The sequence below is a fragment of the Macaca mulatta genome, chromosome 20 (genome assembly GCF_049350105.2).
Source record: "Macaca mulatta isolate MMU2019108-1 chromosome 20, T2T-MMU8v2.0, whole genome shotgun sequence".
Lineage (NCBI taxonomy): Eukaryota > Metazoa > Chordata > Mammalia > Primates > Cercopithecidae > Macaca > Macaca mulatta.
Genome location: NC_133425.1, coordinates 30842419 through 30860874, shown reverse-complemented (window position 1 = coordinate 30860874; position 18456 = coordinate 30842419). Strand labels below are relative to the sequence as shown.

The window sequence follows — 18456 nt, the reverse complement described above, 5'->3', positions numbered from 1 at the left end:
GTTTAACTTAATAATTCAGAAACTACATTTTATAAGCTATAAAAAATAAACTACAAATATAAAGAATTGTTTTTTCTCAGTTTGTAAATACTATCATTATTTCTAGTTGACTTAACACTATATTTCAGATGCTGTCACTGTAGAAACTAGAAATATCATGATTGACTCTGCTTTACTTTCTGCCTTCCTATTTCACACAAACAGAGCAGCACAAGAAAGGCCTTGTGCTACATTTTTGTTGTTGTTGTTGAGATGGAGTCACTCTTGTCACCCAGGCTGGAGTGCAATGGTGCAATCTTGGCTCACTGCAACCTCTGCCTCCTGGGTTCAAGCGATTCTCCTGCCTTAAACTCTCGAGTAGGTGGGATTACAGGTGTGCACAACCATGCCAAGCTAATTTTGTATTTTTAGTAGAGATGGGGCTTCACCATGTTGGCTAGTCTGATCTCATTGACCTCAGGTGATTCGCCCACCTTAGCCTCCCAAAGTGCTGAGATTACACGCAGGAGCCATTGTGCCTGGCCACAAATGCTGCACTTCGATTCAAACACATTAGTACCCTTCTACAGAGAATATATGTGTAAGCATATTAACTTGAAATTCATGGCATCTTTTGTTGAAGTACAGACTTCTATATAGCAAATAAAAACAGAAATCTAACACTGCAATTGAATCAGAAAAGTATTCTAAACCTTCTTAACCCATTGTTCCTTTTTTTACCAGAATGATTGTGATGGAATGAGCATTTGCAGCAATGTAGGTCTCGAATAACCCACACTGTCTGTTTCATCATTATTAAGCCATGGCAGTAAGACTTTTATGCGTTTTTTAAAAATATTTCCTTTTCCTAATTCAGCAATTTAGCAGGATTTTCACAGCCTCACATTTTCAAAAATGGTTCATTCTGGAAAAAAAGGGATTAAACATACCATTTTACCCCAAGAGTAGAGTTACAAATTAACTCTATAGTCTACTGTACAGATAATAAATGATAAAGATGTAGAGTCATTTGTTTTAGCTGCATATTTAGGGATAAAAACACTTCTCGGGCTATAGGTCAAGAGTTTTCAGAGATAGCAGCTTATAGAATGCAAAGAGTCCTGGTAAACAAACATTCATTCCTATGCCTTAAGGAGTAAATAATTCTTTCACCACTAATTACAACTGTTAACCCAGAATTGGAGAAATCTAACATGTCATTATACCACAAAGGATTTAATTATTTTTATTTTAAATTCAGAAGGTACATATGCAGATTTGTAACATTGGTAAATTGCATGATGTTGAGGCTTGGGCACTTAATAATCCCATTTCCCAAGCAGCATACATCAGATCCGATAGTTTCTCAATACTTGTCTCCCTTCTTTCTTTTTAAAATTCCCAGTGTTTACTGTTTCCATCTTTTTCCATGTGCACCCAATGTTTAGCTCCCACATATAAGTAAAAACATGTGGTATTTGTTTTTCTGATTTGTGTTAATTAGCTTAGAATATGGCCTTCTGCTATATACATGTTGCTGCGCAAAAAAATTATTTATTATTTTCTGTGGCTGTATAGTATTGCACGGTGTATAAGTACCTCATTATTCTTATCCAATCTAAGATTCCTAAGTACCTCGTTTAATTATATGTCTTTGTTTTTGTAAATAGTGCTTCAATAAACAAGTGATTGTTTAGTATCTTTCTTATCCAATCTAAGATTCCTAAGTACCTCGTTTAATTATATGTCTTTGTTTTTGTAAATAGTGCTTCAATAAACAAGTGATTAGTATCTTCTTGGCAAAATAATTTATTCTCCTTTGGCTATATACCCACTGATAAGGTTGATGGGTCAAAAAGCAATTTTATTTTTAGTTCTTTGAGAAATCTCCAAACTGCTTTCCACAGGAGCTGAATTAATTTGCATTCTCACCAAGTGTATAAAAATTTCCTTTTCTTCAAAACTACAACATCTGTTTTTTCACTTTTTAATACTAGCAATTTTAACTGGTGTAAAATGGCACCACACTGTCATTTTGATGTACGTGACTCTGATGATTATGAATATTGAGCAACTTTTTGCATGTTTATTGCCAGCTCTTAGGTCTTCCTTTGAGAAGTGCCTATTTGTCTCCTTTTTTGCTTATTAAATTTCTCATAAATTCTGTATATTAATCCTTTTTATATGCAGTTTACAAATATTTAATTCCATAATGCAGGTTGTCTGTTTACTTGGCTAATGGTTTCTTTTGCTATGTAGAAGCTCTTTAATTAGATGGAATTTTTTATTTTTGTGTTGCATTCACTTTTAAAATGTTAGTCATAAATTTTATTTAGGAGCCAGTATCTAGAATAATTTCTAGGTGTTCATCTAGGATTTCTATAGCTTGAAGTCTCACAGTTACTAATCTATCTTTATTCATGTTTTTTATATGGTAAGAGGTAGGGGTCCAGTTTTCTTCTTCTGCACATGACTAACCAATTTTCTTGGTACCATTTATTGAACAGTGAGTTAATTCCCATTCATCTATTTCTATTGACTTTGTCAAAAATAAGTTGGTTGTAGAAGTCTACCTTTATTTCAGGGCTCTCTCTTCTGTTCCAGGGGTCTATATGTATATTATTGCAACAGAACCATGTTATAATGGTAACTGTAGTTTGTAGTACAGTTTGAACTCAGGTAATGTGGGGCCTCCAGGTTCTTTTTGTGTAAAGTTGCCTTGGCTATTTGGGCATTTTTATTCTTCCATATAAATTTTAGAATAGTATTTTTTTCTATAAAAATGGCATTGATAGCGTGATAGAAATAACACTTAATCTGCAGGTTGCTTTAGTCAGCCCAAACATTTGAATTATATTGACTATTCAATTCAATGAGCATGGAATGCTTTTCCGTTAATATTTGTGTTGTCTCTAATTTCTTTCAGCAGTATTTTGTGGTTCTCCTTGTAGAGATATTACTTCCTTGATTTAACGTAGTTCTAGGTATTATTTTTTGTGTCTATTGTAAACAGAACCATGTTTTAAATTTTGTTCTCAGCTTCAAAGTTATTGGTGTGTGAAATGCTACTCATTTGTCTATATTGATTTTATATTCTGAGACTTTGCTGAAGTCATTTTTAGGCTTAGAAGTCTTTTTGTGAAATCTAGGTAGAAAATTATGTCATCAGTGAAAATAATTTGACTTTATTGTTATATAAATGCCTTTTGTTAGACTGCTCTGGCTAGGACTTTCAGAACTATGTTGACAGGAATATTTACAGTAGATATTCTGGTCTTACTTCTATTCATAAGAAGAATGCATCCACATTGGCTTGATGTTGGTTGAGAATTTGTAATAGATGGCTCTTACTATTTTGAGGTATATTTTGTCATTGCCCCATAAATATTGGATTTTCTTGAGTGCTTTTTCTGCATCTATTTAGTTAATAACTTTTTGCTATTATTTTTACAAGGTAAATTGCACTTATTGACTTGCATATAATGGAACATTCTTGAATACAGAATAAAACTCACACGATTGTGGCAAAATATTTACTCATGAATTCAGCCTGCTGGTATTTCAGGGAGAATTTGTTTTAATGTTCATAGGAACATTGGCCTGTGTTTTTCTTTTGTTATTGTTGTGTCTTCACTAGATTCTAGTATCAAGACAATACCGATTTCACATGAGTTAGGGTGGAATCTCACCTTGATTTTCTTGGAATACATTCAGTATAGTACCAGCTCATCTTTGTATATGTAGTAGGATTTGGCTGTGAATTCATCTGATCCAGGGCTTATTATTATTATTCATTATTATTATTATTATATTATTATTCTGAGAGTTTCACTCTTGTTGCCCAGGCTGGAGTGCAATGGCATGATCTCAGCTGACCACAACCTCCACCACCCAGGTTGAGCCAATTCTCCTGCCTCAGCCTCCCAAGTAGTTGGGATTACAGGTATGTGCCACCACGCCTGCCTAATTTTTGTATTTTTAGTAGATACAGGGTTTCTCCATGTTTTTCAGGCTGGTCTTGAACTCCCGACCTCAGGTGATCCACCTGCCATGGCCTCCCAGAGTGTTGGGATTACAGGCATGGGCCACTGCACCCAGTCATCCAGGGCTTTTTGTGATTGGTATGTTTTGTATTACTTATTCAATCTCATTATACATTTTATACATTTTTGCTCTGTTCAAGACTTCTGTTTCTTCTGGTTCAATCTTAGGAAGTTGTGGGTACTCAGAAAATTATTTATTTTCTACAAATTTTGTAATTTGCATGCACAGTGATGTTCAAAATAGTCTTTAAAACTTTTTTTTATTTATGTAGGATTAGTTATGATTTCACAACTCTAAAATTTAAATAGATGTAGAATAGTTTGACATAATTTAACATCCCTTTATGATAAATCTCTGAAAAAATTAGGTATAGGAAAAATCATCTCAAGCCAATAAATCTCATGTATAGCAAAAAAAAAAAAAAAAAAAAAAAAAACTAAGAACATACTAAACAGGAAAAGTTATAAGCTTTCACTCTATGAGCTAGAACAAGGATGTCCACTTTCTTCAGTCCTACTAAACATGGTACAAAATGTCCAAGATAGAGAAATTAGAGAATAAAATCAAACGAATTCAGATTGAATAAAAGAATTTAAATTATCCTGTTCAAAGATGACATAATCGTATGTATAGAAAAGTTGAACACTTTACTAAAAACTATCAGAACTATTAAACAAATTCATTAAACTGGCAGAACACAAAAGCAACATCCTAAAGTCAGTAGGACTTCTATACCCTAACAACTATATCAAAATGAAATTTAAAAACAATCTTATCCACAATAACTGTAGTAACTGCACTTTGAAATAAACTCAACCAAAAAGGTGAAACACTTCACATTATACTCTAAAAACATTAAATAACACAAAAATGGAAAATATTACTCATTCATGAATTGGCATTAATATTGTTAACTATCTCTATTACACATAATGATCTACAGATATAATGCAACCTCTATCAAAATACCAGTAACATACTTAAAAAGGTGACAGTTTCTTAGGGAAAAGGCAGTATCTTCAATAAATGGTGTTGAGGAAACTTTATATCCACTTTCAAAGTGATAAAATGAGATCCTCATCTCAGAATTCAAAATAAATTAGTTACTTAAATGTAAGATTGGAAACTCTAAACTACTATAAACATACAGACTAAAAGACTCACAACATTGGTCTGGGCAATGACATTTTAAATTTAACCTCAAAATCCCAGAGAATAAAAGAAAAAATGGAAGAGTCAGATTATTTCAAATTAAAAACCTGCTGTACACAATCTAACATAATCAACATTACAAGACAACTAAACAATGGGAGAAAGTATTTGCAAATTATTGAATGACAAGGGGATAATATATAAAATATGCAAGAAACTCAAATGACTACACAACAAAAAACAAATAACTATGAGCAAAAATCTTAAATATTTTTCAAGAAAAGACATGGCCAAGAGATATATTAAAAAATGCTCAATGTCAATTATTGTCAGAGGAAGGCAACAAAAAATACCTATGAGCTATCAAATCACTCCTGTTACAAAAATTCTTACCAAATGAAAAAGAGCGTTGGTAAAGATGTAAAGAAAATGCCTGCACACTATTGGTTTGAACATAAATGAGGACCGCCATTAAAAAAAAAAAACGAGAGATTTCTGAAAAAAATTTAAAATCAATCTACCATATAATACAGTAATTGCACTTTTAGATATATATTCACCATAAAATAAGAATGAACAAATACTTGCACTTCTATGTTGTTTGCAGCACTCTTCACAATAGCCCAAATATAGAATTAACTGTTCAACATCTAATACATAAATGAATACAATATGGTATATATACAAAATGGATTATTTACCTTTTAAAAAATTCTATTATTTTAGATGACATGGATTAATCTGGAAGAGATTAGTTGAATTAAGCTAGTCACAGAAAGACTAGTATCTTATGATTCCACTTACACATGGATTCTAAAAAACTTAATCTCACTGAAGTACAGAGTAAAATAGTGACTACCAGGTGCCAAGGTATTTAGAAGAAAAGGGGGGTTGGAAAAATGTCTATCCAAGAATACATAACTATAGTTGCATAGGAAGAATAAGAGATTTATTGTACAGCATGGTGACTATAGTGCACAATAATGTATTTGTATTTTTGAAAAATACTAAGACAATGCCATGTGGTCCCACCGCAAAAATGTTGATTCTGTGAGTTAATGCATTTATTACATACAACTAAGCATTTGACAATGTATATATACTTCAAAATATCATATTTTAAAGAATACCCTTTTCCTCTATCAAGTTAAAATAATATTTTTAAAACTTTATAGAAAGTTAACAATAGTTCAAATATGGTCTCTATTTGTCATAAACTTGCCTGAATAGTACTAACAATATATAGTTTTGTGCTGTTTTGTCATTTGTCAATTATAACCATAGAAACTCTGATAGTTAACATCATGTTCTGGACACAGCACAGTGCCTGGGAGAAGCCAGTGTATTTTAGGGCTTTTACTTTAAGTTTGGGACACCTGGAGTTTCTGGTGATGATGCTAATGGAATTAAAGATAGTAAAAGTGCAGGCATTGCTGGTGGTCCTATGACTGGCCACTCTGTGAACACAGTAAATAAGTTTGCGAGCAAAATAACAGAAAATCTTTTAATTCAAAAACTGGCATAATCTTCACGTTTTCCAGAGAAAATAGCCAAGGAGTTAGCTACAGTTAGGTGACTAAGTATAAAAACTGTATGCTAAACGTCACTCAATGAAAAGATTATACAAAAGAAGTGAGAAATTCCTTCAAACTGTAATATCAATATCAAAAATTATTCAAATTTAAAATCTACAGAGGTAATTTTATTATTTTGCAAATTTTAACATTCATGCTTAAATACAGAAAATTCTGCATGGAAACATAAGTTGTGCTATATCACAAAACATTAAAAATTCCTTACCATTAACTGTTAAAAATTTAATTTCGAAGATATATTTTATATTTGGCACACTCTGTATAAGAATCTTTTAAAATTTTTCTTCTACAAACAAAGAAAAACAATGTTAAATGATTTAATTCTCTCCCCTGTGGATAATGTATGCCTTTACCTGATGTCAAAGTTATACTGATATGCAAACTCTCCAGTTAAAACCAACTTTTAGTACATTAAAAATACCAACTTTCAGGCCGTGAGCAGTGGCTCACGCCTGTAATCTCAGCACTTTGGAAGGCCAAGGGGCAGATAACCTGCAGCTGGGAGTTTGAGACCAGCCTGACCAACATGGAAAAACCCCATCTCTACTAAACATACAAAATTAGCCGGGTGTGTTGGTACATGCCTGTAATCCCAGCTCCTCCAGAGGCTGAGGCAGGAGAATCACTTAAACCCAAGAGGCAGAGGTTGTGGTGACCCGAGATCACCACTGCACTCCAGCCTGGGCAACAAGAGTGAAACTCCATCTCAAAAAACAAAACAAAACAAAAAACAACTTTCTCATCAAAATCTACAATGTACCATGTGAAATGACATGGCATAAAAATGAAAGTGAGAACACTGTAGCCATAACACAGAAAAAGAAGGTCTGTGATGCATACATAGTTGGAATACACCTAAGACGAAAAAACTGAAGATAATCAGAAAATAAAAGCAGAAGTCATCTTCAAATCAATCAAGTGTCAGCTGTGCAGCCAGGAAAAAAACATTCTGTCCACATGAAGAATCAATGTTATTTCTTCACCATTGATATTTTCCATCTCTGACTTGAACTTGCAAACTAACTCCAGCAGAAATTACAGAGCATCTGTTACATAAGCACTGTCATTTTTGTTTGCTACATTAATATATCAAAACATCTTTGCCAGGTGTGGTGGCTCACACCTGTAATCCCAGCACTTTGGGAGGCCGAGACTGTCAGATCACCTGAGGCCAGGAGTTCAAGACAAGCCTGGCCAACATGATGAAACTAAACGCAGAAAAATCAGGCAGGTGTCATGGCAGGCACATGTAATCGCAGCTACTGGGAAGGCTGAGACAGGGGAACTTGAACTTGAGAGGTGAAGGTTGCAGTGAGCCAAGATCATCCCACTGCACTCCAGCCTGGGGGACAGAGTGAGACACCGTCTCAAAAAAAAAACAAAAAAAAAAAAACAAAAACAAAAAAAAAACACCAGCAGACAGAAAAAACAAAAAAAGACAAACCCAAAATTCTCATGACTCATGAAGCCTCCCAAGTAGTTATCTGAATAAACTGACTTACGTCATAAGCCAATAAATTTACTTATGTCAATTTTAAAATGTAAAAGGAACAACTAAATAGAAAGCTTACAGAAGGTTCTCCAATTGAACACAATGCTCTAACTAAAAAAGTATAAGTATACTAATTATGAAATTACATCTAAAAATTACTTCATGTGCCCTACAAAATTTTATGAAAATTACTAACCAGCTCACAATTAATAACATCTTATACTACAAAACAAAAAACAAATTATAAGTAACAGGAAAAATAGTGTGTACAGTAATGAATTAAACAGATTTGCATTCAGCTTTCTTGAGGTTTTTAGTTTAGTGAGTTAGACACCTTACTAATTTGTTTTGTTCTAATATTGCTTTTTTTCTGAAAATAGGTAAAACTCATACACACACAAACACACTCTATGATTCTATTACAATTAAGGCATATCATTAGACTAACGTGTGTATTTAACTTTATGTGAATCAGCACTCAAAGTCTGTATGTGTTTGTGGGCAGAGTTCACATGTTCAAATAAAAACAAATTTTTAAAAATACTTATTCAGGACTTAGAAATGTATGGATATTATTTATATTTTTCTATGATTTTTATTATGACCACTAAAATAAAAGATACAGCATGAAGTAATTTGTGAGATGAATTGTATCATTACTAATTTCCCCCCCCCCAAAAAACTAAGTTTTTTCATTGAAAATAGTATACTTTGAATGCAATTGTAACTCTCCTGTTTTCTTAAAGTTATTTACAAATAATTTACCTAACATCTTTAGTTTTGGGTAATTTTCTACACTCAACACTCTGATTTAGTGTAATGTTTGGAGGGTCAGTGCCTTAGCTGAAATTTCAACTGTGAAATATCTGATGTTGACATACACCTAATTTTGAAGTAAATGTCTTTTTCATATTTACTGCATCTATCTGTGAAAATATATTTTACTATCAACTCTGGTGTTTTCTTCGCTGTCATTTTTTAACAATTCTTCATTCAAAATCATTACATTTATTAGGTTTTTCTCCAATATAAATTCCCTTATGTTGAACAAGGTTTGAGAAACTGTTTCAGGGTTTTCCTCTAATACAAAATCTGTACAATAATGTCTATGACACAAGTAATCATACTACAACCCCCTGTACATTTGTAATGGTTGTCTTCAGAATGAATACTCTTCTTCACTTTAACGGTTTATATTTTCTGAAAGATATTTTGCCAGTAATTACACTTACAATGCTTTTATTGAGTTCTTAGATGTTAAGATATGAGTAGATATCAATGGCTTTTCCACATTCTTTATAATTCTACAGTTTTTTCTCAAGTATAAATGCTTTCTTGTGCAATAAAATGTGAGCACTAAAAGTTTTGTTACATTCTTCACATATGTAGTTTTCTACAGTATTAAGTATCTTACCTACAATCAAGACTGACAACCATTTAAAGTCTTTGACATATTCTTCACATTTCTGGGGTCTGGGAACATATTTCCAAAAGTTTGAGGTGGGCTGGGTACAGTGGCTCATGCTTGCAATCTCAGGACTTTGGGAAGCCAAGGCAGGTGGATTATGAGGTCAGGAGATAGAGACCATCCTGGCTAACATGGTGAAACCCCATCTCTAAAAAATGCAAAAAATTAGCCGGGCATGGTGGCAGGCGCCTGTAGCCCCAGCTACTCGTGAGGCTGAGGCAGGAGAATGGCATGAACTCGGGAGGCGGAGCTTGCAGTGAGCTGAGAACATGCTACTGCACTCCAGCCTGGGTGACAGAGTGAGACTCCATCAAAAAAAAAAAAAAAAAAAAAAAAAGTTTGATGTGTTGTTAAAAGCATTGTCCCATCTTTTGGGTTCATAGAGTTTTTCTCCAATATAAATTATTTTATGTCTGCTATGAACTGAGGACTCGTAAAAGGCTTTGCCACATTATTCGTGCTAGTAGGGTTTCTCTCCAGTATGAACTGTGTGTAGTAAGTGTTGAGAACCTGTTAAAATCTTCATCACATTTTTCATATTTGTTGGAATTCTCTCCAGTATGAATTACCTTATGTTTAGTAAAGGTTAATAATACATTAAAGGCTTTGCCACACTACCATTAGTAGAGTTTCCATTCACTATGCATTATCTCATGTTTTGTAAGGTTTAAGGACCAGTTAAAAACTTTTCCACATTCATCACAAGTGTAGGATTTCTCTTCAGTGTGAAGTTGCTTATGGTAGTAAGAGTTGAGTACCGGTAAAAAGCTTTCCTACATGCTTCAGTATGAGTTATTTTATGTTTATCAAGGGCTGGCTGAGGATTCACAAAAGCCTTTGCCACATTCTTCAGATTTGTATAGAGTTTCTCTTTAGCATGAATTCTTAAGTAAAGGCTAAGAGTACACCAAAGCCTTTCCTTACTGTTCACATTTGTAGGGTTTCTCTGCAGTATGAATTGCCTTATGTGTAATAAGGATTGAGGACCAGTTAAAGGCTTTGCCACATTCTTCCCATATGTAGGGTTGCTCTCCAGTATGAATTATCTTATGTCTAGTAAGGTTTGAGAAACAGTTAATAAGATTTTCCACATTCTTCACATTTGTAAGCCTTCTCTACAGTATGAAGGCTCTTATGTATACTAAAGTTTGATGGCTGGTTGAAAGCTTTGCCACATTCTTCACATTCGAAGGGTGTATCTCCACTATGAGTTATGTTTAGTAAGGGTTGATGGGTGGTTAAAAGCTTTGCCATATTCTTCACATTTGAAAGGTTTTTATCCACTATGAATTCTCTTATGTGTAGTAAGGGATGAGGAGTCACAAAAGCTTTTGCCATTCTTCACATTTCAAGGGTTTCTCTCCACTATGAATTCTCTTGTGTGTCGCAAGAGATGAGGAGTCACAAAAGCCATTGCCACATTCTTCACTTCTGAAGGGTTTCTCTCCACTATGAATTCTCTTATGTTTGGTAAGGGTTGATGACTGCTTAAAAGCATTCCCACATTCTTCACATTTGTAGGGTTTCTCTTCAGTATGAATTCTCTTATGTTTAGTAAGGGTTGCTAGCTGGTTAAAAGCTTTGCCACATTCTTCACATTTGAAGGGTTTCTCTCCAGTATGAATCCTCTTATGGTTACTAAGGTTTGACAACTGCTTAAAACCTTTTCCACATTCTTCACATTTGTAGGGTTTATCTCCACTATGAATTCTCTTATGTTTACTAAGGGTTGACGGGTGGTTAAAAGCTTTCTCACATTCTCCACATTTGTAGGGTTTCTCCCCACTATGAATTATCTTATGTCTAGTAAGGGTTGATAGGTGGTTAAAAGCTTTGCCACATTCTTCACATTTGTAGGGTTTTTCCCCACTATGAATTCCCTTATGTGTAGTAAGGGATGAGGACTTGCAAAAACCTTTGCCACATTCTTCACATTTGTAGGGTTTTTCTCCACTATGAACTCTCTTATGTGTCGTAAGGGATGAGGAGTCACAAAAACCTTTGCCACATTCTTCACATTTGAAGGGTTTCTCTCCACTATGAATTCTCTTGTGTGTCGCAAGAGATGAGGAGTCACAAAGGCCTTTGCCACATTCTTCACATTTGAAGGGTTTCTCTCCACTATGAATTCTCTTATGTGTCATAAGAGATGAGGAATCACAAAAGCCTTTGCCACATTCTTCACATTTGAACGGTTTCTCTCCACTATGAATTCTCTTATGTTTGATAAGGGTTGATGACTGCTTAAAAGCTTTCCCACATTCTTCACATTTGTAGGGTTTTTCTCCACTATGGATTATCTTATGTTTCCTAAGGGTTGATAGCTGGGTAAAAGCTTTGCCACATGTTTCACATTTGAAGGGCTTCTCTCCAGTATGAATTCTCTTATGGCTATTAAGGTTTGATAACTGCTTGAAAGCTTTTCCACATTCTTCACATTTGTAGGGTTTATCTCCACTATGAATTCTCTTATGTTTACTAAGGGTTGATGGGTGATTAAAAGCCTTGCCACATTCTTCACATTTGTAGGGTTTTTCTCCACTGTGGATTACCTTATGTTTCCTAAGGATTGATGAGCGATTAAAAGCTTTGCCACACTCTTCACATTTGTAGGGTTTTTCCCCACTATGGATTATCTTATGTTTCCCAAGGATTGAGGAGTGATTAAAAGCTTTTCCACATTCTTCACATTTGTAGGGTTTCTCTCCAGTATGAATTCTCTTATGTACAGTAAGTTTATAAAACTGGTTAAAAGCTTTGCAACATTCTTCACATTTGAAGGACTTTGCTCCATTATGAATTCTCTTATGTGTGGTTAGGTTTGAAAACTGGTTAAAAGCTTTGTCACATTCTTCACGTTTGAAGGGTTTCTCTCCACTATGAATCCTCCTATGTTTGGTAAGGGTTGATGACTGCTTAAAAGCTTTCCCACATGCTTCACATTTGTAGGGTTTCTCTCCAGTATGAATTATCTTATGTTTAGTGAGGGTTAACAGCTGCTTAAAAGCTTTGCCACATTCTTCACATTTGAAGGGTTTCTCTCCAGTATGAATTCCCTTATGGTTATTAAGGTTTGACAACTGCTTAAAAGCTTTTCCATATTTGTAAGGTTTATCTCCACTATGAATTCTCTTATGTTTACTAAGAGTTGATGGGTGGTTAAAAGTTTTGCCACATTCTTCACATTTGTAGGGTTTTTCCCCACTATGAATTCCCTCATGTGTAGTAAGGGATGAGGAGTTGCAAAAGCCTTTGCCACATTCTTCACATTTGTAGGATTTTCCTGCACTATGAATTCTCTTATATATAGTAAGGGATGAGGAGTCACAAAGGCCTTTGCCACATTCTTCACATTTGAAGGGTTTCTCTCCACTATGAATTCTCTTATGTTTGGTAAGGGTTGATGACTGCTTAAAAGCTTTCCCACATTCTTCACATTTGTAGGGTTTCTCTTCAGTATGAATTCTCTTATGATTAGTAAGGGTTGATAGCTGGTTAAAAGCTTTGCCACATTCTTCACATTTGAAGGGTTTCTCTCCAGTATGAATTCTCTTATGGTTATTAAGGTTTGATAACTGCTTAAAAGCTTTTCCACATTCTTCACATTTGTAGGGTTTATCTTCACTATGAATTATCTTGTGTTTATGACACGTTGATGGGTGGTTAAAAGCCTTGCCACATTCTTCACATTTGTAGGGTTTTTCTCCACTGTGGATTATCTTATGTTTCCTAAGGATTGAGAAGCGATTAAAAGCTTTGCCACATTCTTCACATTTGTAGGGTTTTTCTCCACTATGGATTATCTTATGTTTCCTAAGGGTTGAGGAGTGATTAAAAGCTTTTCCACATTCTTCACATTTGTAGGGTTTCTCTCCAGTATGAATTCTCTTATGGTTATTAAGGTTTGATAACTGCTTAAAAGCTTTTCCACATTCTTCACATTGGTAGGGTTTATCTCCACTATGAATTCTCTTATGTTTACTAAAGGTTGATGGGTGGTTAAAAGCCTTGCCACATTCTTCACATTTGTATGGTTTCTCTCCAGTATGAATTATCTTATGTGTAGTAAGGTATGAGGACCGGTTAAAGACTTTGCCACATTCTTCACATTTGTAGGAACTCACTCTAGTATGAATTATTTTATGTTGAATTAGATGTAAAAGCATGCAAAATGATTTGTCACATTTGCTACATTTAAAAGGTTTCTTTTTAGGATGTATTGTCTTACATCTATTTGAATTTGAAAATTTATAAACAACTTTTAGAGATTTATAACATAGAAATGTTTTGCTCTGGGTAGCTGTCAAACATTTGTTAAGTTTCTCATAAACTCTTTCGTGCATTTTACAATCATCCATACTTTTACAGTCTTTTCTTAGTGGTAAATTCTCATCTCCACATTTTCCATATCTTCTCAGTATCACTTTTTGAAATGAATTTTTTACGTTCTGCTCTGGCCAAAGGTCTTGGGCAAAATAAGAACACATAACTGAAAAAAAAAAAAAATAACAAATTACTCCACTTGCTACACTAAGATTTGTATACTCTATATATCTAAACTATAAAATTATACAAACTACATAAGCAAGATGGCATAGAAAAGGACCACAGACTCTAAATTCCTTCATAGACATGTAAATTCAACAAAAACACACTGAACAAAATAAATTTGTGAAAGATTTATAAATAAGTTACTTGTGTGCAGTATCCTAGGTGAGCACAATGCAGAGTCACATAGAAGGAAAAGCCTGTAACATTTATCCAACAAAGCTCTTCCTGCTCCCCAAACATAATATAGTGCCTTTAGAAGTAAATTGCCAACACCTGGTTTTTTTTAAAAAAAAAAAAAAGAAAAAAAAAAAAACCAGAATAATAGTGATACATACATGTCTATTTCTGGCTTTTCACACACTGGTTTCTGTCTCCCAAGGCATTAAGTACTAAAGGAAGTGGTGGCTAATATGGTTTGGTTCTGCGTCCCCATTTAAACCTCATTTTGAATTGCAGCTCCCATAATTCTCTTGAGTTGTGGGAGAAACCTGGTGGGAGGTAATCGAATTATGGGGCCAGGTATTTCCTATGCAGTTCTTGTGATAGTTAACAAGTCTCACAAAATCTGATAGTTTTTATAAAGGAGAGTTCCTCTGCACATGCCCTTTCTCTGTCTGCTACCATACAAGATGTCACTTTGATTTTCCTTTATTTTCTGCCACGATAGGCCTCCCCACTTACATGGAACAGTGAGTCCACTAAAGCTTTTTTCTTTTTAAATTACCCAGTCTTCGGTATGTCTTTATTAGCAGCATGAGAACAGACAACTACAGTGGTATTCTTTAGAATGACAGTTTGAGTCTGCTAAGACCAAAGGTAAATGCTACAGCAGTAGACAGACTGCCGTACTACAGAGAGAAAACACATGTAGAAAATGACGACTGGCCATTAAGAAGAAACACTAATAAATGTCTTTAACTAAAAAATGAACACAAAATTTCAGACAAGACACATTCTAAGAACATGTTTGAGAGATTCCCAGAATCTCTAGCTAAAACAATTGGTTTCAGGCTATGCCAGAAAATAAGCTACATCATAAAGACTGTGACAGATAGCTCTTTTAAAATGTCCAAATCTCAAAGAATACAATGCATACAAAATATTACAACATAGCCCCATATAAAAATTATAAAATGTTCAGAAAGCAACCATAAAAAATGAAGATGCATAAATTAATTTCAAATTAAATAATAGTGAGTGAAATAGGAAAACAGACAACTATAAAAAATGGAGCAACAAAAACATTAAAACATCAAAAAATTGTAGAGGTAAAAAGTACAAAAAGAAATAATAACTAAAAATCCTAGAAGAGGCCAGGTGCAGTGGCTCACGCCTGTAATCTCAGCACTTTGGGAGGCTGAGGCAGGCAGATCATGAGGTCAGGAGTTCGAGACCAGCCTGACCAACATAGTGAAACCCCATCTCAACTAAAAGTATAAAAATTAGCTAGACATGGTGGTGTGCGCCTGTAATTCCAGCTACATGGGAGGCTGAGACAGGAGAATTGCTTGAACCCAGGAAGCACAGGTTGCAGCGAGCCGAGATCATGCCACTACACTCCAGCCTAGATGACAGAGCAAGATTTGGTCAAAAAAAATATATATATCCTGGAAGAAAAAAACAATGTAAAAATGTAGAGGCTCAACAAACTAGGATATGCATAAAGATATTTATAACACACATATATATGAACACAATTTCAAAAGTCACAGACAAAAAGAAAATCTTGGGAGCTACAAGAGAAAAGTGATGTGTCATTTACAAGCATAGTCTTATGAGATAAACAGTGAATTTGCCAACAAAAAATTTGCAGGCCAGAAGGGAACTATGTGCTATAGTCTAAGTCCTGAAAAAAATATCTGTCAAGGGAGAATTATACCAACAACAAAACTGTTCTACCAAATAAAAAGAAAAAAACCTTCCAAAATAACCATATTCTGAGAAAGTATATTGGCACTGCATGTGACCTACATATCAAAGATGATAAAAAGAGTTCCTTTCACTGTAAATAACATGATGCAAGAAAACAGAACTTAATTATACGAGAACACATCATTCTGGGAAAGATATGCACATACACAAAAATAGAATTCCATAACATTATCATAAAGGTGCAAAAAACATTTTAAATTATTGTTTAAAAATTTAAAGACAAAAGCATAGAAATTTTTATAAACATCTGTTAGTGAATGTACAACATAAAGAGAGATAATTAGCAACATAAATAACAAGTGAGAGCAAATGTAATGAGGAGGAATATTTCTTTGCAACTGAAGTTAATTTTTTACCAGATTAAAGTATATTGTTGTATCTTTCAGAGGTTTTATGTAAACCACAAGGTACCACAAAGAAAATATCTGTATAGATACACAAAAGAAAACAACAAAGTAAAAGCATATTAATACAGAAATTAAAAAGACACAAAGACCAGAAAGACAGGAAATGAGAAACAAAGATACAAGAATCAAATAAAAGAGTAAAATAGCATTAGTCTATTTAATTATACATATATACACACACACACACACACACATATAACTTTTCAATCAAGAGACATACTTTCAATAGAGATTTATACAACATATTTTAAAAAGGAAGACCCAACTTGCCTTTCTACAAGTCATTTCAGATTTAATGACAAAAAAAAACCTGAGAGCACCAAATAGAAGTAGATGTCCATAAAAATATTAACAAAATGGTAGAACAGCTCAAAATAATACACAAGCTATATCTTAAGTCAAAAACTCTCATATTTTATAAAATTCACTTGAACTCCAAACTCCGAAGCTACAAAGAAAGATATTAAGTAATAATAGATTCATTCACTGGGAACCTATGACAAATTTTTATGTACATTTGTGTGTGTGTACATCTCACATTAAGGTTCGAAGTATATAAAGCAAATATTGACAAAACTAAAGAATCACAGAGCATATATTAGGATACTTCAATATCCCATATTCTATAATAAAAATGAAACAAGACACATTAGTAAAGAAACAGAGGACTTGAAGGCAGTATAAAACAATTATTCCTAACAGAGGTATAGAGAACACTGCTCAACAGTATCAGGATACACTCATCTCAATATCTCATACAACATTGTCCTTGATAGACCACTTCTTAGGTCAAAAAAGAAGTCCTGACAAAATTTTTAAAACTGAATTTAAAAAAAGTACTATCATCAAAATAGAATGAGAGTATAAAACCATAAAAAAACTGAAAATTTCACAAATATATACAAAATAAACAACAAACTCTTTAACATGCTGTTGTTGAAAGGCTGAAATAATTAATATTATGAAGATATCCATACTGCTCAATGTAGTTGACAAATTTGATGCAATGCTTTTGGAATTTCACATGGCATTCTTGAAGTAATGCAAATTTCTGTCACCAAAATCATTCAGTAGGTATAATTTGAAAATACTGGAATTTCACTCAGTTTTCAAAAACCAGAAAATACTGTAACTATAAAGATAAATGTTAATGACATTATGCAAAAGAAATGAGCCAGCCTCAAAGAGACAGAGACTGTATAAAATACATAAAGTAGCCACACTCTCAGAAACAGAAAACAGAGTGGTGTTTGAAAAGTGCCAAGAAATTAGAAAAATTCATGTTGTGTAATGTATATTGAGATTTGGCTTTGCAAGATAAAAACATTCTAGCAATATGTAGCATAATAATGTCAATGTAATTAACATGACCAAAATGAATATTTAATAATACTGTATTATAAATTTTGTTATGTGTTTCTGACAAGTAAAAATGAACAATACCTAGAATAGATTCAGGTATGTGATAGTTTTAAAATTATCTTCAAATCTAACATTTTCTCCCGGTTAGGAGCAGCAGCTCACATCTATAATCCCAGCACATTGGGAGGCCGAGGTGGCGGATGACGAGGTCAGGAGATCAAGACCATCCTGCCCAACATGGTGAAACCCCATCTCTACTAAAATACAAAGAATTAGCTGGGTGTGGTGGTGCACGCTTGTAGTTCCAGCTACTCTGGAGGCTGAGGCAGTGGAATTGCTTGAACCCAGGAGGCAGAGGTTACCATGAACCAAGATTGCACCACTGAACTCCAGCCTGGTGACAGAGCAAGAGTTCATCTCAAAATAAATAAATAAATAAATAAATAAAAAAGATTTGCTCCCAACAAAAATAAT

The 18456-nt window shown here is 33.9% G+C and overlaps 1 protein-coding gene and 1 pseudogene across 1 annotated transcript in view; both read right to left on the bottom strand.

The window, feature by feature from the left end:
- On the bottom strand, nt 6332-6807 carry MACMULV1R-PS1056 (vomeronasal 1 receptor macMulV1R-ps1056 pseudogene; annotated as a pseudogene).
- LOC716072 (uncharacterized) overlaps nt 9048-18456 on the bottom strand; it is a 42668-nt gene continuing 33259 nt past the window's right edge. Inside the window, exon 4 of the mRNA XM_015126042.3 lies at nt 9048-14219. Within this exon, the coding sequence (XP_014981528.3) occupies nt 11050-14219 (3170 nt within the window). The 3' untranslated portion in view covers nt 9048-11049. The remainder of the gene's footprint in view (nt 14220-18456) is intronic.